At 37.2% G+C, this 25,490-nt stretch overlaps 1 protein-coding gene across 1 annotated transcript in view; it reads left to right on the top strand.

The window, feature by feature from the left end:
* The window catches only part of dennd11 (DENN domain containing 11), a 31,117-nt gene extending 8,370 nt beyond the window's left edge, over positions 1-22,747 (top strand). The window contains exons 3-9 of the mRNA XM_048548651.2: positions 6,026-6,184; positions 8,007-8,169; positions 9,560-9,698; positions 10,367-10,495; positions 10,822-10,972; positions 12,976-13,044; positions 16,708-22,747. Of these exons, the coding sequence (XP_048404608.1) occupies positions 6,026-6,184; positions 8,007-8,169; positions 9,560-9,698; positions 10,367-10,495; positions 10,822-10,972; positions 12,976-13,044; positions 16,708-16,903 (1,006 nt within the window). The 3' untranslated portion in view covers positions 16,904-22,747. The remainder of the gene's footprint in view (positions 1-6,025; positions 6,185-8,006; positions 8,170-9,559; positions 9,699-10,366; positions 10,496-10,821; positions 10,973-12,975; positions 13,045-16,707) is intronic.
* The last annotated feature ends 2,743 nt before the right edge of the window (positions 22,748-25,490 follow it).

The following is a 25,490-nucleotide window of genomic DNA, read 5'->3' as shown; positions in this document are numbered from 1 at the left end:
TGTCACCTTTTGAGTTTCTGTTTTTTTCCAATGAGTTCTGAAAACCAAAGTATTCAACCTCAGTAACATCCTGGTAAGCAGTACGCTGCCTAATGCCTTGATTCTTTATTGAGATGTAGTGCCTAGAATTGAAAGCAGAATTCTAGCTAAGGGCTAACCAGTGACTTATAAAATTTCATTACACTTCTTTCTTTTATTCTATAGCTTTATTTATAAATGCAAATAACCCACTCACTTTTTATCTATCTCAACAATTTAACATGCCATCTTTTGTGGATTTCTGTTTATTAAACTCTGCTCACTGTACTTGTAAACATTCTGCCACTTATAGTTAAGACTTAGTGTTATTTAATCTCTAGTGCACTTATGCTGAGGCTGTATCTAATTCACCAGCTTGCCTATCCCTCAATGTCTATTTACTAATCTCAAAGTAACTCGTCCTTTGTCAACTTTCTTATCTACAGACATTATAATGCTGATTTGTACATCCATGTTCAAATTAATTATAAAATTGTAGACTAATGGACCCAAAGCTGAACAGTGCAAACTGCTTCTGACAGTCTGAAATAATATATTTCAACCGTTCAGGTTCCCATGTTTCCTGTTAAAGAACCAATTTGGAATCTGTACTGCCACTTAATCCTTGAGAGGCTGGAGTCCATGGGAATGATAAACCTCCTGTTTGGGACTTTGCTCCTAAAGTCCAAATATAAAACACTTTTTAATCCATTTACAGAATATAGGTCTTGCTGGAAAGGTGAGCATTTGTTGCCTATCACTAATTACCTTTTGACAATGTGTTGGTGAATCACCTCTTTTAGTACAGATGTGTGACTTGCTAAGCCATTTCAGAGTGCAGACAAAAATTACCAGCATGTCTTTGTCTGGAGTGAAGTGAGTCAAGGCAGGTAAGAATGGTAGATTTTCTTACCTTAAGTGACATTGGTGAACCAAGTGGGATTTTATGATAACTGGTAATTTCACAGTTACTGATAGTAGCTTTTTAGTTCCTCATTAATTTAACTAAATCTAAATTTCCAAGTAGCGTGGTTATGTTTGAGCCCATGTACCTTTATTTTACTAGTCATGTAAAATAAATGCTACAAAAGCATACCCTTGCATCTGCTGCACTTGCCTGACTGACTTTCTCAGTACAAAATGGATTGAATGAAATTGGATGCAATTTGCCATTTAATAAATCCACGCTGGCTCCCCTATAATTCCTCATCTTCACTGCAGCATGTGTACAGGTCCTTTTCTGTAATTACTGTAAACTGACTTATGTTGTGGTCATATAGCTGAATCATTTCTGTGGTATTCTACTTGTCCCATTTCATATCTTAGAATCATAGTCAGCACTGCTTCCTTCCTTATTGGACTGGAGATACTGATCAAGAAAGTTCTTCTACAAATAACAAATTACTCTCCCCTTTTTAGCCTTTGCACTATTTTTTTCCAAGACTAAATTATGTTAATATAGCCTAATTTCCACTTTTTTTATAAATGGCTTAAAATTCTGCCAACAAATTTCAGAATCCATCTCCCACCTATTATTTGGTGCATTATACGAGAAAACCTCTGTGAAAGTAACAACTGTGCCTGTGATCTTTGTCTCAAGCTAAATAGTTTTTAACAAAGTTGCTAAAAGAGCTCAGGTCTGGCAGCATCTGCGAAGGAGAAAACAGAGTTAACATTTCAGATCTGGTGACCCTTCCTGACAACTTCCTCAGTGTTCTGAGGAAGGGTCACTGGACCCGAAACATTAACTCTGTTTTCTCCTTCTTAGATGCTGCCAGACCTGCTGAGCTTTTCCAGCAACTTTGTTTTTGTTCCTGATTTACAGCATCTGCAATTCTTTTGGTTTTTAAATAATTTTAAATCCTTGAACCATCTAGTAAATCTTTCTTTTAGAGCCATTATCACTAGTCACTTTCTAATAGGGGACGCGTTAAAAAAGCAGATTCATCCATTATGTTAAGGACAAACACTGCACTTGACTGACCCTTTTCTTCTAATGTTATTTATTAATGCTAACATTACTTTATTAATACCTGTCTAAGTTTTTGTGTATTCCTTTCTGCACCTTTTTAATTTTTTTTTTGTAGATTATATCTCTACCAGACCCTTCTAGTTTTGTTATCTCTTAATTTCTAAACATTCATCCTTTAACTTGGCATGGAGGCCTCTTGTCTCTTGGGAATATATCGACCCTGAATTAAGTTAAAATATATTTGTATGCTTCTCCAAGTTCATCTGTGATTTTATCCAGTAATGTTTGACCCACTCGATGTCGTCAGTCTCTTTGATCCCTTTAAGTTGTCCTTAACAGATCTTGAATCTTAATAGCTGTTACATTTTTTCTTAGAAAACTAACATTAAATTTGATTATGTGATGAGCACAGTTTTATAAATGTTTTCTTACTGTTAAATTGTTTATTAAGTCTCATGCATTAATTTACTAAATCTAGTAATCAGGATTACTTGCAGCCAGGCCAGAAGTCTGGTGAACATAATGTTGTGCATCTATGAGGAACAATCAGGTCAAGGTAATTTGGCTGGAATGAAGAGTTTCTAGAGAAGAGAGTGCTACTTCTTTTGTAACATTTTTTTCTAACCACACTGATTTATCCAAGTTTTAAGCATTGTCAGCTGAGCCACAACAAATATGGTGATGCAAAAGGTGCTTTACTCTGGAGGATACTTAAAGAAAATGTTGGCTCCTTCACCCAAGTCTGATTCTTCACAACTTCTAATTGACTCATATTTTTGCAACAACCGTGTTTATTTATTTAATCAAATAAACAAAGCGCTTTTCAGAAAGAAAAAAACTTTCTAATAGGGGACACGCTAAAAAAGCAGATTCATCCATTAAGTTAATGTCAGATACACAGTTGCAGTCCTAATGTCGAGTAGTGGTAGAGTATGTGTATTTTGTGAATTGAGCCAAAAGTGTTTGCTCGATTATATTTTATTTCTGTGTTGTTTGATAAGTTTACAAATAAAATAGTTGTTTAATAAGAAAGCATGGAATTGCTCATGAGTCCTAAATTTGAATCGGAGGATGCATTAGGAAAAAATACTTTGAATGTGGCAGGGTACATTGAGAGGAAGTTCAAAAGCATTTGTGATTGTTGGCTTTACTCATGATATAAAGACAAGGAGGTTAAGCTAAAGTTGTACTGACTGGACCTCAGTTTGACTATTGGCTCAATATGAAACACTGCAGCGGTTATGAATAATGAGCTGGACTTGATAAATAGTAAACTTTTGACAAAAAAAATTATGGAGCAATGATTAAAGTAGTGTCGAGTTTGAACTAAAGAAGTTTAACAGCTACTAAAGTTTTAGATTTGCCAAGGCTAACTTTACTGCAGTGTCAGGACCTTGGGGATTTACTCGAATGTTAGCATGGTTAAAAGGCTTTGGGTAATGTAGAAAGAGCACAAAGCTGCGGTGATTCACCTGAAAGCGGTGAAGGTCAAGAGGTGATTTGATGGACGTAAAACAAAACAGTTTTACAAATAAATAAGGAGAAACTAATCCCAGTAGCAGAAATGTCAGTAACCGGTAGAGAACATTGGCAAATGAACTACGTATGAAATAGGAGAATGTTCTTTTGAAGAGCGCATGGTTACATTTTGCCCATTATCAAAATGGTTGCTGAGGCAGATTCAGCTGTAACAATCAAAAAGTAATTGAATAACTACTTGAAATGAAAGGAAATAAGTACAGGGCATAAAGAGAGAGAACTTTGGAGTAGGACTACTTGAACGGATCCAATAAAGCACTGAACTGTGCAGCTGGCTGAATGGTCTCTGTTTGTGATGCATCATTCACGATTTGCACTCAGTATTAGTGTGACAGAACCAAAGCATCTATCAATCATATTATTATCCTATTTTTGATCATTCTACATGTGGAATTAGAGACAGTTCCCATATAGAAATAGCCTAACATTGTTTTAAAATAAACTGTGATTTAAGACCTGCACTTTATCTAGTTTACATTACAGTTTCCGATTTTGTAGATGAGTTTTGCTTTTGAAATTTGAGGTTAACTTTGACAATATGCACCATTATCATTGCCTCTGTTCAGTTGTCTGTTCACTCTCTTCAATCTTTTTCAGTTTATAGCCCAAATCACGATTATAGTAAAATACTTAATCTGCCCTTTTTTCGGAAATGAAGAAAACTCTTGAGGACAAACAGTATGACCAGTAACTGAAAGAACATACCCAGGATTTTCTAATTGATCATGATCTCTGATCTGTCCACAGATTACATTGCGCAGGCAAGGTTTGCTGTGGGTCATAAAGGGCAAGGCCTTTCTTCAAGTCTGACATTGTGTTCACTTCCAAAGTAAAATAGCTGCTGTGAAAACCTAATCTAATCATTCTTATTAAGTTGGAAGGCAATGATAGTCATAACTTCAATTAGATTGGATTTTTTAAAAATGTAATTTTCAAAGTAATATTAATAAGTCAGAAGTAGAGGTTGCAGTGCATCCATGGCTGTTGAGGGTATTAAATTGGCGAGGGGCTTCTAATTGTCTTTTTTGACATGGGGGTCATGCAAGAATGTGATGAATTGGAAATGTTTCACCTTTTTAAAAGAAATTTAAGAATAAGCGCAGCTATGACACGATAAGATCTTGTGCAAGTTGGGAGGGAATGAGAGAACACATGTCTACACACCTCAAAGTGAGGGGGCAGAAGGGGTGAGAGAGCCCTGATACTTAGCAAATGAAGTACAACAATAATCTGTCATTTAATAGGTTTTTGTTAGAAAAAGTTGAAGTTCATGGAATTAAAGTTCAGGAAACAATACTGTTTAGTTGCTGTCTTCCAGCCTAAGAAGGTATGTTGTGGGGTTCCCCAGAAGCCAGTTTTTGCTTTTCAATATTAAATATTAATATTTCAAACTCGGGTATATGAGGAAGAATTTGTATGTTTGCAGATGAGAGACAACTTGAAAGCATTGTTGACAGAGGTGAATGTTGTTAGATTTCACAAGGGGATGGACAGGTCTGCCAGAATTGGAGCACATTTAGAAGATGTCATTTTAATTTGGAGAATTGTGAAGTGATGCATTTTATTAAGAAGAATGATGAGACAAAGTAAAGGATGCAACACTGGGTGCTGGAACGGAGGCCTTTGGGTATCTTTGCATGAATCATTGAGGGTTTCAGAACATGTTGACAAAACCACTTAAAGCATAAGAGATCCTGGGTTTTATAAATAGTGCCATAGAGTACGAAAGCAAGAAATGTATACACCCTGACTAAGCATCAGTTGGAGCACTGCGTATGTTTCTAGATACTACATCTTAGGAAAGATTTGAAAGCTGTTAAGAGGTTGCAGGGAAAAAATTTAGGACAGTGGGTGGGATTAAAGACGTCACTTACAAGATAAACAAGAGAAGCCGAGGTTCTTCTCTTTTAGATGAGCACAGGAGATTTGGTACAGATGTTTGAAACAATGAGTCTGGACAGAGCAGATGTTCCCATTGCTGAAAGCTGAAGTGGACAGATATGATTAAGGTGATTGACAAAAGCACCTTATTTTTCTGTATTTTGTTTTTTTTTACAGCCTGTATGTTTAACTTTTCAGGTATGATGAAATATATACACCCAAAATGTCAACCTTTCTTTTCTGTTTATTAATACTAACATATCTTACATAGATAGGAATAGGATGGGATGATTTAGCCATCAAGCTTTTTCTGCTATTCAGTATGACCAATCTATGTGTGTTCTTTGGGTTTCAACCAGTTGAGGAAATTTGCTTCATGTCCATTCTGTCTTGTGTTTCTAGCTTCAAAATGTGTAATAGATGCCTGTCTGTCTTTGACTTATGCACATTAATGCTAACAGTGTATTAGGTAAGTCCTGAGACTTCCGAGGTTTCACCTGTAATTTGCTGATTAGTTTTTTTAACCTTTTATGTAAAACTGAATCAAGGTAAACAATTAGTTAATTTTGGTTTAATATCTATTCCTGATCAGAAAGCTGTCCTTTGTGTTTTCAGCTACTTTCGAAAAGGTAACTACTTTGGTATGGCATGCTTTGCCAACATGCCAGTGGAGAGCGAGCTGGAACGAGGCGCTCGAATGAAATCTGTTGGAATTCTGTCCCCATCGTATACCCTCCTGTACAGATACATGCATTTCCTGGAGAATCAGGTCAGGTGAGGGCTCTTGTGTTAGTAGCCCTTAGTATGTGATGAATCATTTCACAAGAATGATGTAAATATTCACATATCGAAAAATGTTTGCAATTCAAGTAGTTGTAAACTAAATGGGTATTCCTCCCCAAGAAGACTGAAAGATCCTTTCACTAACTTCCATCTAATGTACTCTGTTACTACTAACCCACATGAATTCTGTGCTGCTAACTGAATTTTTCCTGGCGTAATGCAGAATTGAATAGACTTGTTTGTTATTGATGTGTTGTTAAGAAAACCTCTTGCATCAATTCTGAGCTAGTGTAAGCTTTCAAAGTGTAAAAAGTGATAATTATTAGATGGCTGTCTAGTGCCTAACTGCTTTATGGCCCTGAAAATACTGACTTCTGTTGGTGTTGAGTCATTTGCTTGTGTTTTTGAAATATTTTGTATCTTTTCTTGTGCCTTTTTACTGATTCATTGTATTACATCAAAAGATTTTAAAATAATCTCATCCAGTTTCATACATCCACAAGAATTACAAAAATCTATTTAACTTGATTCATTCTCATTTATACATTATTCCTTTACATTTTTTGATTTGCTTCCATGTTTGAATGAAACAAGTTTTCAACTGAAACTCCAGTTTTCAGATCTGATGAAGTATTTAAACCCAAAATTGCAACCTGCTTTTCTTTCGTTTTCTAATATTGACGTATCATCTGTGTAATTTATCAACAATCAATTTGATTTTGTGGTCATTTGAATGTAATTTTGTAAATGTGGGTACCTTCCAACAACTTGCTATACTTTGATGAATCAATAATAGCTGAAATTCAGTTTTGAAGTCGTTGCACTTCCTCCTGGACTTAACTAAGCTTTTCCTCACACTGCTTACAAAAAATAATTGCAATCTTAATTTTCCCTGCCTTCTTATCCTTTGCATAACTTTGTAGAGCAACGTTCAAGCCTGGAACTTCCCTTAGTAGTATACAACCTAGATTAAGATCTGCTGTCAGATTATGCAATCAGATATGCTGCATTTTTCGTACTGTTTGTTAGTCCTTACTGAACCCGAAATTCATCTGTTTTCTTTGGCACTGTAATGCCCCCAGATGTTTTAGGGGCTTAGGAATTTAATGATCTGTGCACCAGGCATTTCTAAATTTGTCTTTTTTAAAAAATTATTTCTTTCTGCACATCTTTGGGTTCAAAGAGCAGCAAAATTAAAATATGCATGTGGCATTCCCGTAATCTTGTACTTGCAATATTATTGGTTCTGCAGATAACAGAGAAGGGACATATTGGCTGCCTGTTCTGCCCTGTTTGTTGTATTGAATGCTTACTGTCCAAAGTGAATCTCAAGGTTTGGTGTGCAAGTTAACTAAATGAACAATTTGGTTGGATGAACTCGACCATTAACAAATAGAACAAAACAAAACAAATTCGACCTTTACAAATTGTGCTGAGAGAAAATACATTCATTATGCATCTACTTCACTCCAACCTAGAGGCAAAAGGTTCAGGTAACCATTGAATGATTTAGGCCTTGTGCTGTGATTTATTTTGTTATTATTGTTTGCTTATTGCCAGACATACGGTATGCAGAATTTCTAAAAGCTATATCCAAGAAAAGAATGTTGCACTCCCCACCTCCCCTCTGTAAACCTAACAAACTCACTGTGCCCAGATGAGGTAGAACTGTACTAAATAAATTGGGTGTCAGTTTTTTTTTGTAATGGTAGGCAATGTTTTAAAAAACCCTCCACAATGTAAAGATATTGAAGTGAAATCTGAAAGTTACAAAATCCCCGAATAGCTCAGAATATATTGTATATTTTTACAGGCATCAACTTGAAATTCCTGGTCATTATGCACAATTAGAAGCCTTTTATGAAGACAAGAAAGGTGTTTTACCCACAGCGATGAGCAGCAAAGGAATTCCTACGTCCCTTCAGCCCCTTCACTGGTTGCCAACTGTTAATAAATACATGTATCCTGAGATGAAGGTAAAAAGAACATAACTATTTAAAGCATTTGGTGTATGAAAGTCACATTATTCAAAGGGGTTTGCAAACCCAAATAATCTGGTAATTACTTCATGCAATATCATTGTCAACTGAACGCTGAACAATGCTAATTTGGCCCAAGTTGAATTTCGTAATCATTAGAAAATTAAATTCTTTATCAAAATAATTCTCTTGGCTTTGTTTTAAACCATTCCATTCATGCGCTTTTTTTTAGGGCTAGCTGTTTAAAAAAATGAGTTGGGATGTACATTGTCCACTAACATTTTTGAAGAATGAAAGTTTTGAGGAGATTGCACTGAATATAATAACTTGAACTTTTGGACTGATCGGGAAATGTGGCACATGTGTTACAGCTTCGGCCCCCACGTCGTTGGGGGAAAATCCTAAAGCTATTTTCTTTTGTATGTGTCGCCTTGTAACTCGTATCACAAATTGTACAAGAGCAGAATTTATTTCTGCATAGAATACATGGAGTGTAATTTGAAAGCAAAATTTTAATTAATGGCCAACCTGCACTTTATTTAGTGCATTACTTCGTTGGGAAATCCTAGACCAGTTCAATAGTGAAGTGACTCGAACTTCATTGAATAGTTGGGGATTTAAGAAGCATCTTAAAGCAAACGTGAACAGCAAAGGGTAGACGTTCTAGACACTGGACTTGGGTAGCTAAAAGTATACCCTATAAAGTAAAGGGAAGAAAGAGAAGGTTATTTTTATGAATTTCCTTTACCAGCGCAGCAAGCTGTTTATTTCAATACGTTTGGCAGAAGTGACTCAAGATAGTCCACTATCGAGCATGACTAAACTAGAACGGTTAAATGCTACATTGATAAATCAAAGTATAGAATTCATAAAGACTCAATTAGGAATAAGATTTAAATGCTGCTTTACATCTCCCAATCCTGCTTCCTTTTACACCCATGTCCATCCATTATGAAAAGCAAGCAACATTGTTTGACTTTACTTTTGTCATGTTGTCTTTGTAACAGAATGGTCAGAATTCAGAAATAAAGCAGGTAGTGTGTATGAATGAATTTTCTTCTATGTTCAATCAACTTATTAAAGCCAAGGATTGGCCAACCCTTATGAGATAGCATGGCTTCTGCCCAGGAAGGGATAATTTCACTTCTGTTGTCTCTCATTCCATTTTTTTTTTCGGACGTTCATTATATCTAAGATCAGTTTTGTCATTATATTTTATTTGCAGTAACCTAGTCCTTGGTCTATAAATTGATCCACTTTAAAACACACACATATCTCAGGTTGGATTTTTCATTATTTGAAAATTTGCTTCCAGAAGCTTTATTCAGTCAATTAATTAGCAAACAGTATTATTAAAATGTTGCTGAAATCCTTGTCTTGGAAACAGATCACTCATCCTGCAGGATGCATGTCGCAGTTCATCAAGTTTTTTGGGGAGCAGATAATGGTTCTTTGGAAGTTTGCACTTCTAAGGAAACGGATTTTGATTTTCTCACCCCCACCGGTTGGAGTGGTCTGCTATAGAGGTGCGTGCTTTGATTGAATTCAGCTTTTAACACAGCTCACACTTAATAGTTTATATAACACCAGAAGTGAGTGTATGAAGCACAGACCATTCTGCCGTTTGCAACAGTGACTACTGGCTCCATAGTTGCATATTTCCATTTATTGGCATGAAACATTTTGTTATTGTAAGGTTCTGGATCAAGCTGTGCAGCAGAAACCTGGAAAAGTGATCAATAACATGTTTAAACATAACACTACCTCTGGCCACAAACAAGATAGGTTGTCATTTTTATTTTATTTCTACTTGATTAAGCATAGTGAACACTTTTTGTTTTGTTTCTGAGCATGTGTAATGTATGCAATATTGCAGAGAACCAAAATGGGTTGTTCTTTGATCTTGACTATCAGTGCTGTATCTCAATGTGACTTGAAGTTAGTTAGACCAGAATGGTTAGACCTTGTGTGATCATGCCAATCCAGCACTAGTAAGGATTTTGAGATTAGTTCCCTTTTTTTTGTCAGTTGGATCTCCACAGTCCTGATGGTCCACTGACCCCTTTGTTATCCAGGCAAGTAACCTAGCCCTCCTCCCTACCCTACCCTCCCTCACCCTATTCAGCACACTACCACTTTAAATCATCTTGCGCTCTCTCTTTCTCTCTCTTCCCCTCCATTTCTTCTATTTCAGTTTACTGTTGTTGCTGTCTGGCCAATGTTTCACTGCCTGGGATCAGAGGAGTGCCTGAAACCAAGCCTTATTTCTACGTCAGTGTAGCAGATATTGAAACTCTGGAGACTGAAGTATCTTATGTGGCCTGTAAGTATATGAGATTCTGAAGTAACCTTTCTTCATATCTGTAACTCTTTGAAGACCCAACAGGTTTTTGGTTCTATTTGATTGCAAAATCTCAGCATGTCGATAAAATCTCTACACGATTTAGGGGTAACTCTTGAATTACTCAAAAAAATTTTCTTGCATGCAGCATAAGAATACCAATTCATGGGGGGAAAACCCCTTGTGTCTCTCTTTTCCAGCAATATTCAAATTCTGTACTATCAAAGGACTAATTGTATAAATGCCAGTTGAGTATCTGAGAGTCTGATCTTGACCTCTTCATTACAAATTGCATTCCATGTTTTAAGGCACAACAGAGAAGATTTTTGAAGAAAAGAAAAATCTGTACGATGTTTATGTCGATAACCAAAATGTGAAAACTGACCGTGAGCACCTGCAGCAACTACTTAAAATAAACAGTGCAGATAAGGACAAGTATCGCAAGCTCAATGACCAGAGGTAAGCAAAATCCCATTTTCATTCCATTCTCTTTTCCTCTTTTTGTTAAAAATCAATGATGTATTGGTTAATTAACACACCCTTCCTATTACCTCAAGATGATCCAGGAACTGAGTCCAGAGATGTAGCTTAAGTAGATTGGCCAGGCTTAATTCTCCTGAGTGTCCAGGGATATAAATGCTGGATGAACTAGCCCTGGAAAATGCAGGGTTAAAGGTTAAGGGGGAAGGTCTGGGTTGGATGCTGTTTTGGGCGCTCCTTGCGGACTCCTGCCACACTGTTTTGGGTTCTATGATTGAGGATGTATACTTCTGATTGGTGTTCTATAACATAGGCAGGCAACGGATGACTTGAGTTTCTGATTTTTTTTTTAACATTTGTATTGCTCTCACTCTGCAAAGGGAATTGTATATAACGTGCTATGAGGATGCTTAAGGGTTTAAGACTTGAAGGCTTGTGGGAAATGGAATGTGTTTCAAGTACTCTGGGCAATCGGGGAGTGGCTTCTTTAAAAGTGTTCATTGAAGGTTCACTATGGACATTGAAAGTATTTTTACAAGACTTACTGGAAGTCACATGTTTGTTAACTGATAACTGCCTGTTTTACTGTAGACCCTGCTGGAGCTTTTCTTAATTCTGACTAGCTTGGAGGAATTTTAGCTGGTTCATTTGGGAAAAGCATACTAAAAACAAGTTGCCCACTGATCTCTCCCACTTCTGAAAGGAAAGTCTTCTGCTTTATTTTGGGGTGCCATCTATTTGTTCTGAAAGACTGATTAAAAGAATATCTGCAAAATAGTATTTCCTGAGTAAGCTGAGAGTGCAAGACCTCAGACCACCACTTATGCCTACGCGTATCAGAACATGAGCAAAAACTCCACAAAATTGTATGTTTTATCATCTTGACTACAAAAATAGCCTCTTGACCAGAATTGTTGTTTTTTCAGAAAGCCAATCTTTACAAAAAAATCCTTCTTTTAAACCTCTGTTTTTGAAGCATGTTTGTGTGTATTTGCATGTGTTATTTGGGTATGTTTGGTGAAAATACCTCTACATTATCAATAATGTAAAGTTAATCAATTATTGTATCTTTATTAGGTAAGTTTTGATTAAATAATAAACCCATGATTGTTTGTTAAGAAACCTACTTGGAACTTTTTCAAGTTTAAAACCCAATATGAACAGAGACCTGGAGGTTCAGATACATAGTTCTTTGAAAGTCTTGTCACAGGTAGACAGGGTTGTAAAGAGATATTTGGTACTCTTGCCTTCATTGCTCAGACCATTGAGAATAGGAGTTGGGAATGAAGACTCTGTGGCGGCCACTTTTGGAGTATGTGTATGGTTCTCGATGCCCTGCTGTAGGAAGGATATTATCAAATTGGAGAAAGTGCAGAAAAGATTCACGAGGATGCTTCTGGTCCTGGAGAGTTTGTTATAAGGAGAAACTGAATAGGCTGGAACCTTTTCCACTGGAGCCTAGGAGGTTGAGGGGTGACTTTATTGAGGTTTATAAAATCGTGAGGGGTATAGATAAGGTGAACAGCAAAGGTCTTTTCCCTAGGATTGGTGGTGGTGGTGGTGCGGGGTTGGGGGGGTGGGGGGGTGCACGGGAGCATTCAAAACTAGAGGACGCATTTTTCAGTTGAGAAGAGAAAGATTTAAAAAGAACTTGAGGGGCATCTTTTTCCACACAGTGGTGCATGTGTGGAATGAACTGTCAGAGGAAGTGGTAGGTGCAGTAACAACATTTAGAAAGCATTCGGACGGTTACATGAATAGGCAAGGTTTAGAGGGATAATTTAGTTTGGGAAACTTCAACTGCATGGACGAGTTGGACCAAAGGGTCTGTTTCCAGGCTTTGTGCTCTATAAGATATTTAATTGGTCAGCTTGGTGACAGAAAAATTAATTTTATGTCATAACGCAAGAACTAGTCAGACTATAGCCATGGTGTATTCATCTAGACTTGTTTGTAACACAACATGTAAATCTTTTCAACAGGCAAATGCTACTTTATTCTCAGGAGGTGGGGGGAGATTGCAGTACCAATGAAGAAGACCTGTTCATTCTGTAAGTAGCTAACTGTAGACATGTTGGAAAAGAGAGGAGAAAGCGAATATTAAGATGCAATTCTGTTCAGGTGGATAAAGCTCTAGCTCGGATGAATTCTAATGAAGCATATTATTCAATATTATATGAAGTCCATCTCCAATCCATGTCAACTATAAATTGAAATAAATTTAAGAAGAGAGAAAGCTTTCTGTGAATGTGCACTTGGATTCCAGAAGATGCTGCTTCATGAGGAAAATTAGACAAAGCATTGAAAGAATCTAAATGTGCAGCATTAATAATTGTAAATATTATGTATGATAAATTATGTTCCAATTCAGAATTAATTGCTGAACAATATTGTAAGTTGAAATAAAATACACAGACCATGGAGGGATGACTAATAAATTGTCTGAAGTTCAGGGATTGGAGAAAGTTTGTAAAACTCTAATTCCTTCTTGCTTTCAGAGTTGCTGATGAAGAGCAATTTGTTCAGGTCTATAATTCTTTCAATGTCAGAAGTCGGACGACACCAGCTTGTAGTCCAGCAGGTTTATTTGAAATCACAAGCTTTCATAGTGTTGCCGTTTCATCAGGTGAAGTGAGAAAGAAGTACACAGGCACAGAATTTATAGGCGAGAAATCAATGAGTGCAGAGATCAAAAGATCATACAAATGGTGTGAGTGGAGCATCAACGGGTGGAATAATAGGTCTCAACAAGTGACCAAGATTGTCAGGTGGTGTGAGTATAGTGTCAAAAGCTGAATAACAAGTGAAGGGTAACCTTTAATCTGATTAAGTAAGGCAGAGAGATAATTACAAAAAAAAATTCAAAAAACAAAGTGGGTACTGGAGACAAAATAGGTTTAAGAGTCACATGCTGAGGGTCTAACCAAAGTAGCAAGTAATCCAAAACTGTACAAACTAATTAAGATAGAAAGATCATCACAAATGTCAAGGTGATGGTGTCAGAACAGGACAATACTGAATATTTTACGGATACAAACATGTGGTGGGGTCGCATGTAGTGAGACGTAAACCCAAGATCATGGTTGAGACCATCTTCCTGGCTACAGAACTTTGTTATCAGTCTCTGCTTGGCGATTCTGCGTTGTGTATCTCTAAAATCCCCTTGGAGGATACTTACCCAAAGATCAGAGGCTGAATATCCTTGACCGCAAAGATGTTCCCTGACTGGGAGAGAACCTTCCTGTCTGGCGATTGTTGTGCAGTGTTCGTTCATTCATTGTCGTAGCATCTGCATGGTCTCACCAATATACCATGCTTTGGGCATCCTTGCCTGCAGCATGAGAGACACAACATTGGCCAAGTCACGTGAGCATCTGTCATGTATGTGGTGGGTGGTGTTCCCACATGTGATGGTAGTGTCTATATCGATGATCTGACGTGTCTTGCAGAGGTTGCCGTGAAAGGGCTGTGGGCCACTGTGGTCAATGTTGTCCTGAAAGCTGGATAGTTTGCTGTGAATGGGGATCTGTTTAAGGTTTGCCAATTGTTTTAAGTAAGAAGTGGAGGCAGAAGGATGACTTTGGCGAGATGCTCGTCGTCATCATTGATATATTAAAGGCTGTGAAGAACATGGCATAGTTGCTCTTCTCCAGGGAAGTACTGGATGGCGAAGGATACCCTAGCAGTTGTATGCTGTGTCTATCTTCTAAGGAAGTTGTTGCAGTTTTTTGCTGTGGCACAAAAGTACTGGCAGTCGATAAGTTGAGCATCGCATCCTATTCTTATGAGGGCATGCTTCAAAATCTTGAGGTGTGCATTGTATTCCTCCTCAACTGAGCAGATCCTGTGTATGTGCAGGGCTTGTTCATAGGACATGGCTTCTTTTTCATGTTTAGAGTGCAAGCTAGAGAAGTGCAGCGTCATGAGATTATCCGTGGGCTTGCGGTAGAGTCAGGTGTCGGTCTTTGGAGATGTGTTGAAGAATGAGACTGATACTTGAAGAGTAGCTGATGGCAAGTTTGGTAGGATGAAACATGTTGACATTTATATGTAGTCATTTCAGTGATTCCTCACCGTGAGTCCAAAGGAATAAAATGTCATCGATATATCTGGTATATCGCATTGGTCGGAGGTTCTGTGCAGCAAAGAATTCTTTCTCAAACTTGTCTGAAGATGTTGGCATATTGGGGTGCAAATTCGGTCTCCATGGCTGTCCTGTGTCTGGATGAATAGCTGGTTGAAAAAGGTTTAAGACGTTGTGGCCAAGGATAAAGCAGATGAATTGTAGGGTGGCGTCTGGAGATTGGCATTTGATGGTATTGAGTACTGAGGCTGTTGCAGCAATACTGTCATTATGGAGAACGCTGGGTAGTGTGTCGAAACGTCCATTATGATGAGGAATGATCCTGGTTCAACTGGTGTGGATGCTGAGATTCTGGAAGAGGTCTGTTGTGTTTCAACAAACGCTGGAGGCTCCTTGTACAAGATGCCCTTGACATACCCAAACCTTACCAGGCCGTAGTTCGCAGGCAACTACCCAGCCTTAGGGCAACATTGACCACATAACCCTGCCACGGCAACCTCTGCAAGGCATATCAGATATTCAACATGGATGCTACCATCATGTGGGAACACCACGCATCACATACCTGATTCTCCATCCAGTGTTGCCTATCTCACATGCTGCAGGCAAGGAAGCCCCAAGGCATGGTATATTGGTGAAACCATGCAGACACTACAACAACAGATGAATGGACACTGTACAATAATTGCCAGACAGAAATCTTCCGTCCCAGTAACTGGGAACGCTTCAGCGGTGAAGGATATTTAGTATCCAATCTTCACGTAAGCATCCTGTAAGGCAGCCTTCAAGATTCACAACAATGCAGAATTGCCAAGCAAAAACTGATAACCAAGTGCTGTAACCAGGAACACTACCTCAACTGTGATCGTGGGTTTGTGTCATACTACATATGACCCCACTACATTGTTCTGTATCTGTAGCATCTTCCTTACAGTCCCGTTTTGACACCACCACCTTGATAAATTATGATACCTACCTTAATTATTTGTACAGTTTTGGATTGTTTATTACTTTGGTTAGACCCTCAGCATGTGACTCTTATACCTATTATGTCATTCCTGTCATTTGGTTTGTCTCCAGCACCACCTGTTTTTTTATAAAAAATGTAATTATCTCTCTGCCTTATTTAATCAGATTATAGGCAATCCTTTGCGTGTTATTCAGCTGTCGACACTTTATCACACCATCTGACACTCTTGATCACTTGCTGAGACCTTTTATTCAACCTGTTGACATTCCACTCACACCATTTGTATCATCTGTTGATCTCTGCTCATTGATTTCTCTGCCTATAAATTCTGTGCCTGTGTACTTTTTTCTCACTTCACTTAATAAATGGACAGCACTCTTTGAAAGCTTGTGATTTCAAATAAATCTGTTGAACTATAACCTAATGTCATCTGACGTCCACAGCCATCCAAGACCAGTACTTCCACACCTTGGTTACCATTCTTTTAGTATTTCTTCTCCAGACATCAGAGAGGCTCTGATTGAATTATTTCTCTCAACTAAGTTGTGAGCCATACTGTTTCTATAAACAGCGTGTCTTTAAGTGATTACTATTCTTCTTGTGTTAAAGGTGTTTTACTCGTCAACCAGCTAATGTTGTCCCTGATGACATGTCTTACAGGTTTTTCATGGAACAGAACAATCGGATCTTCCAGATGTTGCTGGAAGTGTCAGCATGCCAAGATAAAACACTTACAGCTGACCACGTAAGGAGTATGGGGCTGGATCCCCAGGGGGATCGCATCTTCCTGATGGATTTACTTGAAGTTTATGGGATTGACGTGATGTTGGTTATTGACAATCCTTGTTGCCCGTGATCCAAGTGAACTTTGACTAGTGAACTGCCGTATGAACTGGACGGGACCAAGATGAGAGGTATGATTGGATACATTGAGTTTAAAAAAACCAAGTGCACTTGCCCCATGACTTGCCACAATCTCTCGCGTTGTGCCCAGGTCAGTTCATGGGTCACTTGTTTTGGCTCTTCAGTTATCTGCGTGTTTAAAGATTGTTGGAGAATTAACCAATGGAAGAAATCAGAACGGTTTCACTGAAAGAAAAACCCAATTGAAATAACCAATGGAAGAAATCAGAACGGTTTCACTGAAAGAAAAACCCAATTGAAGGAAATTTTATTTATTTGTAGTTTTGATTGTTCCTTTTTTGTCATTTGTGAATGTGTTTTATAACACACAGCTGTGAATTAGCACATACACATGCATGAATGCATTTGTGAACTTATTTTAGTACATCAGACACTCCATACTACACCACTGTGAAATGTAGTGAGCCTTTCCTGTTTATATTTCAACCAAGATTGCATTCTTCTTTTCAGTAGGTCCTCAGTTTGATTTTCGTTAGCCGCTCTGCTTAATGACTTGCAATGGCTCATTCCCTTTTAAATTCTGAATATTTTGTCTTGAACAGGTATTTAAAATCATCCCTTTGCACAATTTTTAAGACTTATAGATGGCTTTGACGTCCACATGAGAACAAATTTAATCACTAAGTTACATATCCTATTACAGTGTATTATTGTTAATTTGTTGGAGACTCAGCATTTCAAATGCAGGGAATGGAAGGAATTTTCTGATCCACAATAGTTCTCTCAGGTGACAGTCTTCTGCCAACTCATGTTAAACAAATTCAGCAATTCTTTGAATGTTTGACTGTATCTTGTACCTTGCTGTTAAACAGCAATAACAAGGGAATGTTGGAGCCTGTTTATGGAGTGATCAATCTTTTAAGTTAGAAAAACAGTGCTACCTGTAAGGCAGTTGCATGGAATAGGTTGCATGCTTTTCATTAAGCCTTTGCATCTTAGGCAGTTTGCTCAAGATGAGAAATGGTATTGCTGTACACCAAGCTGCCGCCTTAACTTTTGTTTAGCATTCTTTGAAATGTTTATACTGCTTTTGGCATTCATTTAATGAGCAAAAAATTTAAGATCAAATTTAAAGTGACATTTGAAAATAAAGTTCTAAATAGTACTTAGGCATGTATTAAATAGAAGGACTAAGTAAAGTTTTGAAGAAAGGTCTTGCGTAAGAAAAGAAAATGGTAAAGAATGTTAAAATAATTGCAGAAATGTTGAGGCTTGGATTAAAACAAGGCAGATTGAAGGGGTGGTGGAGAAACAAAATAAGTATTTGTCTCTTTCAGTGTTTTTGTAGGAATGAGGGGGTAAGAGGAGGTGATGGGTGAACCATTTGGAGGGGACAACTGTAGATAAGGAAGTACTAAGAAAAATTGGTGAAACTCAATGATAAATCAGTTACAGATGGGTTGGGCTTGCATTATATGCTAACAAGTTTTGAAAGCTGGGCATTGTTACTCATCTGCAAGATGTGCTCAAAGTTAAGGGTTTTGATACAGAAAAATGATGCAAACTATTTCAGCTGCTTGGTGAATCCTTAGCTGGAAGGTATCAAATTAGGCAGATCCAAAAAAAATGAAGTTGGTTTTGGGAACATTCTCTCTAATTGTGCTTTAGTATGTAAAACCCAAATTGAATGTTAAACAGGAATTAATAAATGTTTTAAAGGACAGTTGGATGAAATAGAATGAATAGTCGAGACGTACAGGGCCCATTTAGAGTGATATCTTTGTTCTGTAAAATTGAAGTTTAATATATAGATCGAATAAAAATAAGAATAACTAACTACCTACAGGATATGTTCACATTCTTTAAAAGTACAGTATTATAATAAACATTATAGCAAGAAGGCTTTGCAACTTTAAACAGTTGTCTCATTTCTTTACCTTGTATTCACTTGCAAATGTAAATTCAGGTTGCTTCCTGAGATTATCATAATTTACAAAGTGGAATATTTTACCACTAGTGACTACTTAAATGTGACTGAGATTTCGTTTTGCCACACTCAAGGTAATCCTGAGATAAGCTCCTTAATATGTACCAATCTGTGAAAACAATTCACTCTTGTAAAACCTCCTCAGAGTTTTCAAACATTGCTTAGATTCAAGGGTTTTTTTTTTTTAAAACTTTCCGGTTAGTTAAGATTCTAAATTTTTCAACAGTGTCTTAATCAATATCATTTCATTTCCTTGAGCAATTTTAATAGATATTGACCAAAACTTGCCATAGCTCTAATATTTTAATAGGAATGTTCAGAACTCTAACTAAAGCCTACAAACAACGCACGTTTAAATTTGATGTTACTTTGTTCACAACCCTTTTTGTGGTGTTATTCAATGCGCACTTACACAATAAGGAGTAGGTTATGCCTTACAAATTATTTGGAGCTCATGAAGTGGTTTTTGATTTATTGAACAGGTATTATGTGACAGGTATTTTTTGTTAAATTTTAAGGGCAGTTAAGGCTCATGAAAGTAATGATGAGCTGGATAGTGTTATTGAAAATTGTCAATAAACTTAAAATCCCCTGGAAGAGGGTAGGGTGGCATTTTGGCAGTGGCAGCAGCACAGTGCCACAATCCAGGAAGGATCATAAGCATCACTGTCCATTAGAGAGAATCAGTGATTATACATACCTTTTTGAGGATAGCCACTCTCCAAGCATGGAGGAAGGTGAGGAGGCAAAGCCTGTTTGGGATCAACCCTGTGCTGTACTGAACATGTCAGCAATGATATGGTAGGGGCAGCTGTAGCAACAAAATTTTACAGACGGCCAAAGCAAATACCATTACTGACTAATCTAAGGAAATTTAAAGTATTCAAATGGCTCTAGACAAATTGAAAAATGGTATAATGAATGTCATTGACCTTAATGTCAGTAAAGTAATGCACATTAGAACGTGGAAACTGTCTCGTCAGTAAATGCCCATTAGTAAAGTATGAGAGATATGTGTGATTATTGACCTTACTTCAATTAGCCAATCAATATTAAACTCATCAGAGATCTAAGTATAGGAAAACTCTCAAGGGCATTTGAGTAAGTTGTTAAGGTCATACTGAAAATATTGTTAGATTCCATACCCCATCTTTCAGGAATTAATCCTCTCTTTTTATTTGCGTATTAGGAATGTTGGCACTTCATTGCATATACAGTTGCACTGCCACACATGCCCCTGACTTGAAAATTCAAATCTAGAATTTTATGTTTAATGATGAACTTTTAATATATAACCACAGATGCTGTAGTATGGAGTATCTGGTGCATTTTCTCACCAATCACTCTCGAAGGCAAGACTTGTGTTTTTTTAATTTTAGAAATAGTGTTATCATCCAATAATTTTATGTCTTTAAAAAGTAAGATTCTGCTCCAGGTGTTGGGAGACCAAGATTAGGTTTCACATTTGATTCTGAGAGTATCAATACTTTAATTTGTAAAGTTCATTCCATTGTAGATATTTTTAATGATGACTTGCACTCTGTTTCTGATCGGAGCCGTAATTGGGAAGGGGGTGACTTTTATTGCTGGATTGAAGGGTAGCTTTAATGCTGGATTGATGTTGATAGTACATTGAATTTATGTGAGCTGCACTTTGCCTACCATGAGTTTGGAGCCTAAACTGCATTATGTAGCTAATCCAAGTGATCATTTTTGTTTACATTTGTGGTCTACCCGTTTTCAGTTTGTGTGTTTTGTAGTACTAAATTTCAAAAAGTATATGGTTACTGTGTATGTGCATTTGCAAACATTTTGTCATTGAGAATGGACACTAAGTTTTTCCTACTTTTCCCTGCCAGCCAGGGTTGAGTGAGTTTTTTTCCTTAGCCACGTTGTTAATTTAATATTGGGAGATATGATTAAGCCTAGCACGTGAGAGATACACCAATCCACTTATTTTTATTGATACAGTTGCTGAATTAACACCTATCGCAACTTATTTCATCTATTCAATTATGTTTTTGAGCTTTGGTGTGATTTTCTTTTGGTTTAGCCGTATTTAAGGATATATTTGACACCTGGCTAGATCTCCTGGTGCTACCAACATGACTAACATTTCTGCCAGTGAAGCATTTAATTCTTTGACTCCTTTGCATTAATATTTTGTAATGTTAAAAGGGTGCAGTTAAGCAGCAATAACCAACTTGTATTATAAAGAATAATGACCAAATTGATGGATGTATGATTACGACTAAAATATTACTATCGTAGTTCATGTTTAGTCTGCACTGATAAGTGATGATGCCGTGTATAAGGTCCAAACCAATGCTGCTGTTGTATAGTATGTCCAAGTATTGAACATGTAACCAGGTATTGTAGTCTTTTGTATAGTATTGCCTGGTATGTCTTAACTGTACACACTGAAATATTCAAAGTTGCATGGACATAAAGTAAACAGTAATTTTAAAAACGTGACCACACAATCTGAACACAGCATTTGTGTACGTTCTATATTTTAAATCATCATCTCCTAATTTTCACACTAATTTTGAAGTCTTCTATTTATGGTTATAAAACAGTTATCTTGGACAGTAAATTATCTGTTTTGACAGCATTAATGGTCTTTTTCACTTTATTACACTGGTGTGACACGAATCACCTGATTTGATGTATCCAGACATGGGTGAATCCACACAACTGGTGACTCAGTCTGAGATCTTACTGCACAATGATCAACTTTCAGAACCATTTTAACTAAAGCGATATTGTAATCCAGTCATTTCCATACATGAAAAAGAATATGTACACACCTGCATCCATGACGTCTTAATTCCTAATAACATGATCCCATTGAATGACAAAGCAGGCTCGAGGAGTTAAATGACCTCTTCTTTTCCTATTTCTTAAGGGCTTGTGGAACTTTTTATTTGCTTTCATTATTGCCTTCTGACATTTTTTTTGAAAGAAGCTTGATAGAAAACTTCAAATTTTGGAAACAAAATGGATTTTAGTAAATAGTTTTGTGACATTTTTGGCAAAGTGTTTGTGTACTCACCAATAAACTTGGATCAAACCCCCTAGTGTTCAGATTGCACCTAGAAATTGTTCTTCCTCCTTTAGCTGCAGGCTTTCAGCTTCTACAGTAAGTGTCCTGTGGAGGAAAGGTAAGCAACTTTGTCCTTGGGCATTGATTGGATCGATAATAACAGACATTGAATGTCACTGGGGATAGGAAAATATGACATTGGTAGTTTTTTGTTTTAATTTTTAAAACTTTAAGAACACTGCTCCACTCTTTGATACACTGTTAGCCTTTTTTTCTTGTGAAGCTGTAGTCTGCTCAATTTTTGAAATTTTCATTATCTATTAAAGTGCAGCAGTGTTGATTGACATTGACGTTAATCAGTATGGTATAAGGAGAGCAATGAGAAAGCTATACTGCCTCTGCCAGTAGTCTGTTGGGTTCTTGGTGGAAACCAAGGCTGTGAACTTGATCATGTTATGACATTTTAAGATTTTAGATTCAAGGTTCTTACTTACTGTTATTGCCTGAGATTAAGAAATGCTGTGGTTGCAGTGGGAGCCTTTAAAATGTTTTATAAGGTGCTGTGAAATTTATCTGTATTTCATTGTTAGGATTAGAAGAACATAGAATGGAAAACTTGGATTTTTAAAAGAAGGTACCTGCTGTTGAAATTACTAAAAGGGGTTGTTTTTTTTAAAAATAAAAGGTGTATGTGAAGAGATGTAAATTTCTCAATGTTTTCTGTGGATAATTTTGTACTCTGTAAATCTGGATAGATGTGCCTAATATATTTTCTAATTAAAAGTTATCCGTAGCAAATCTTATTTTTGTATCAGATCTGATCTGTTGTCGGTGATACTCACGTTTAAGCCACAATATGCACCTGTAATAGTGTCTCTTTTTTTAAGTTAGCCTGTTCACAAAGCACTGCATGTATAACATTGTATTAAAATTTATTGCAGCTTGTTCTGTAAAAAAAGTGCATGGAATCTGAATTAGAAACAGATGATGAAGGTGGCTGGAATGATCAGTAGGAGGCTGTAAATCTTCAAGTTTGGTTTTATAAGGCAGCTCCAGTGCTTTTTACAAACCCATCGTGACCTTGTGTACAAGGTAAAGGGAAAAGTATGTTCTTGTTTCTGTATTCAGCACAGTCAAGCCATACAGATCATTAAGGTTCACATGAATCCTCAACACTGTTAGAGTTGAAGTCGAAATAGTAATGGGGCTGGTGGGGGGGAAGAAGTGAATGACTCAGTGGAAGACTTTAATCATGGTAGGTGGAAGTCATGAAGACTGGGTGACAAGTGGGCACGTAGGTCAAAAAGTTGGAGCTCACTGAATTACGCATAGATATGCGTAGAAGCATTGAAGGTGATGAGAGGGAGTAGAGACAGCACAGATAAATAGTGGACCGAGCAGAAATGCTGTTCTGTACTTCAACAGTAAAATCGCTGCTACTGAAGAGTTGAGAAATATGAGCTTGGATTTGACATACATAGAAGTCACTGTAGGTTATAAATGGGGACACTAAAGATATAGATGGATTTCAGTCTTATTTGAACTGGAGTGACTCCTGTAAAGTGCTTTGGGCATCTTGTGGTTATGAAAGAGACTAATGTGAATGTTTATTGCAAGTTTAAGAATTAAAATTTGCATTAAATGTCAGTAATTAGTATTCTCTCCAGGTAATAAATGCCTAATAAAGAAATTTAGAATGAACATTGGGGCTGATTAACCAATGGATGCAGAGGTAGGAATGATAAGGAAATGGCACTTGGAAGGAATAGAATACAGCCATTCGAGTTTTAAGTGAGCTAATATTATGCAGGTTAGGAATCAGCCAAACAGCACTGGTGTAATAGATGTTGGGGCTGATACACATGAAAATCTTCGCATCAGATTGATCTGTGGGCCTAAATAAACCTGTGGGAACATAGTATTCAAGACAGTTTCAGCTTTAACTCTTCAGAAGGCTAAGCAAATTCAGCACATCCTCATTGACACTCGCCAGTTTTTATAGATGCATCACAGAAAGCATCCTAGCCGCATGCATCACAGCTTGGTATAGTAAAACCTCTGTCCACGACCACAAGAAATTACACAGTTATGAATGCAGCCTAATCCATCATGAAAATCAGCCTTCCATTCCTTTGACTCCATCTACACTTCCTGCTGACTCTGGTTAGCAACGAACATAATGTAAGACCCTCCTACCCCAGTTATACCCTCTTGTACCCGCTTCCATCATGCAGAAGATACAAAAGTTAGAGAAAACATTAGAGCACATTCAAGAACAGCTTCTTTCCTGCTGTTATTAGACTTATGAATGGACTTCTCCTTCACTGGAATTGTTTTCTCTCTGCACCTTCTTTTATAGTTATAACGCTATATTCTGCATTCCTGATGTATGTACTTAAGATATGATTTGTCAGGTTAGCACACAAACAATACTTTTCACTGTCTCAGTATATGTGATAAATCAAATCAAATCCCCAATCCGCATTTTGTAGAAGTCTCTTTTCAAATCATTTAGTTTTTAGATATTTTCCAAATTTGTCGAATCAGTAAAGGGAATCTAGCCTGCTCTCGGGCATAACAGAAAACTTTCTTGAAATTTGGAGTGTAATCTTTAAAGAACAAGGTTACAAAAATAGACAATGCGTTAATGAAGTAGAGTCTACTAGACTGAACATTATGTATCACTGTCCATAGATGCAGCCAGACCTATTTAAGTTTCTCCACTGCTATGACAATGGCTTTGTCCTCCCAATATTCATTCAAAGCAAATTTCTGCTGTTCCAATGCTGGGTCATCAATTTGACAATTTAGCAACGTTGGAGGAATCAAGAGATGAAACTGGAAGTCATTGATATTTGTATGAAAATTAATGCTATGTTTTTAGATGATATTGCCAATGTGCAGTATGTCTGTCTCTTCTGCGTTTCTTGTTTCTCTGGTTTTACCCCTTGCCAGTGTTGGCTAGTATCTGGTGTTGTTTATACTCCACATAGTCCCAAAAAAGTTACATTATGTAGAATTCTGATGATGACATACACAAAGGGACAGCATGTGTGCAGAAAAGGAATGTGCTATTGAAAGAGTTCGGTGGGATGCAGCGGATAAGGGGTCCACTTTGTCTTCCCTCAACCCCACCTCCACAGCCACGTCTGTTTAAGTGCTCACCCACCAATTCCAGTAAGTGCGCATCCTTGAATTTAAGCATTGCATAGTGTACATGTGTATGCTGTCAGTAGAATGCCTTCTTCCTCACGTCCACCCACCTGTCTTATCTTTGCCTATTTCTCACTAATATTGCTGACCCTGTTAAGATTGACAGTGCACCTCACCTTTGGAACTTGACATGAGTAGGCTGCTTAGATTAGTAGCCACAAAATTATTGCTCCCAACTGAAAACGCTGCATTGGGGGACAAAAATACTTGCACCACAACAACAAATTTGGTTTTCTAAAAAGATTTTTTTTTTGTTGACCCTGAAAAGATTACGCTGGCTGCAGTAAGTGCAGACCATACTAGCATTTTTCCCATTCTTCCATTGCACATTCA

This window comes from Stegostoma tigrinum, chromosome 18 (assembly GCF_030684315.1).
Source record: "Stegostoma tigrinum isolate sSteTig4 chromosome 18, sSteTig4.hap1, whole genome shotgun sequence".
In the NCBI taxonomy this organism is placed as follows: Eukaryota; Metazoa; Chordata; class Chondrichthyes; order Orectolobiformes; family Stegostomatidae; genus Stegostoma; species Stegostoma tigrinum.
This window is presented reverse-complemented; position numbering and strand designations above follow the sequence as displayed.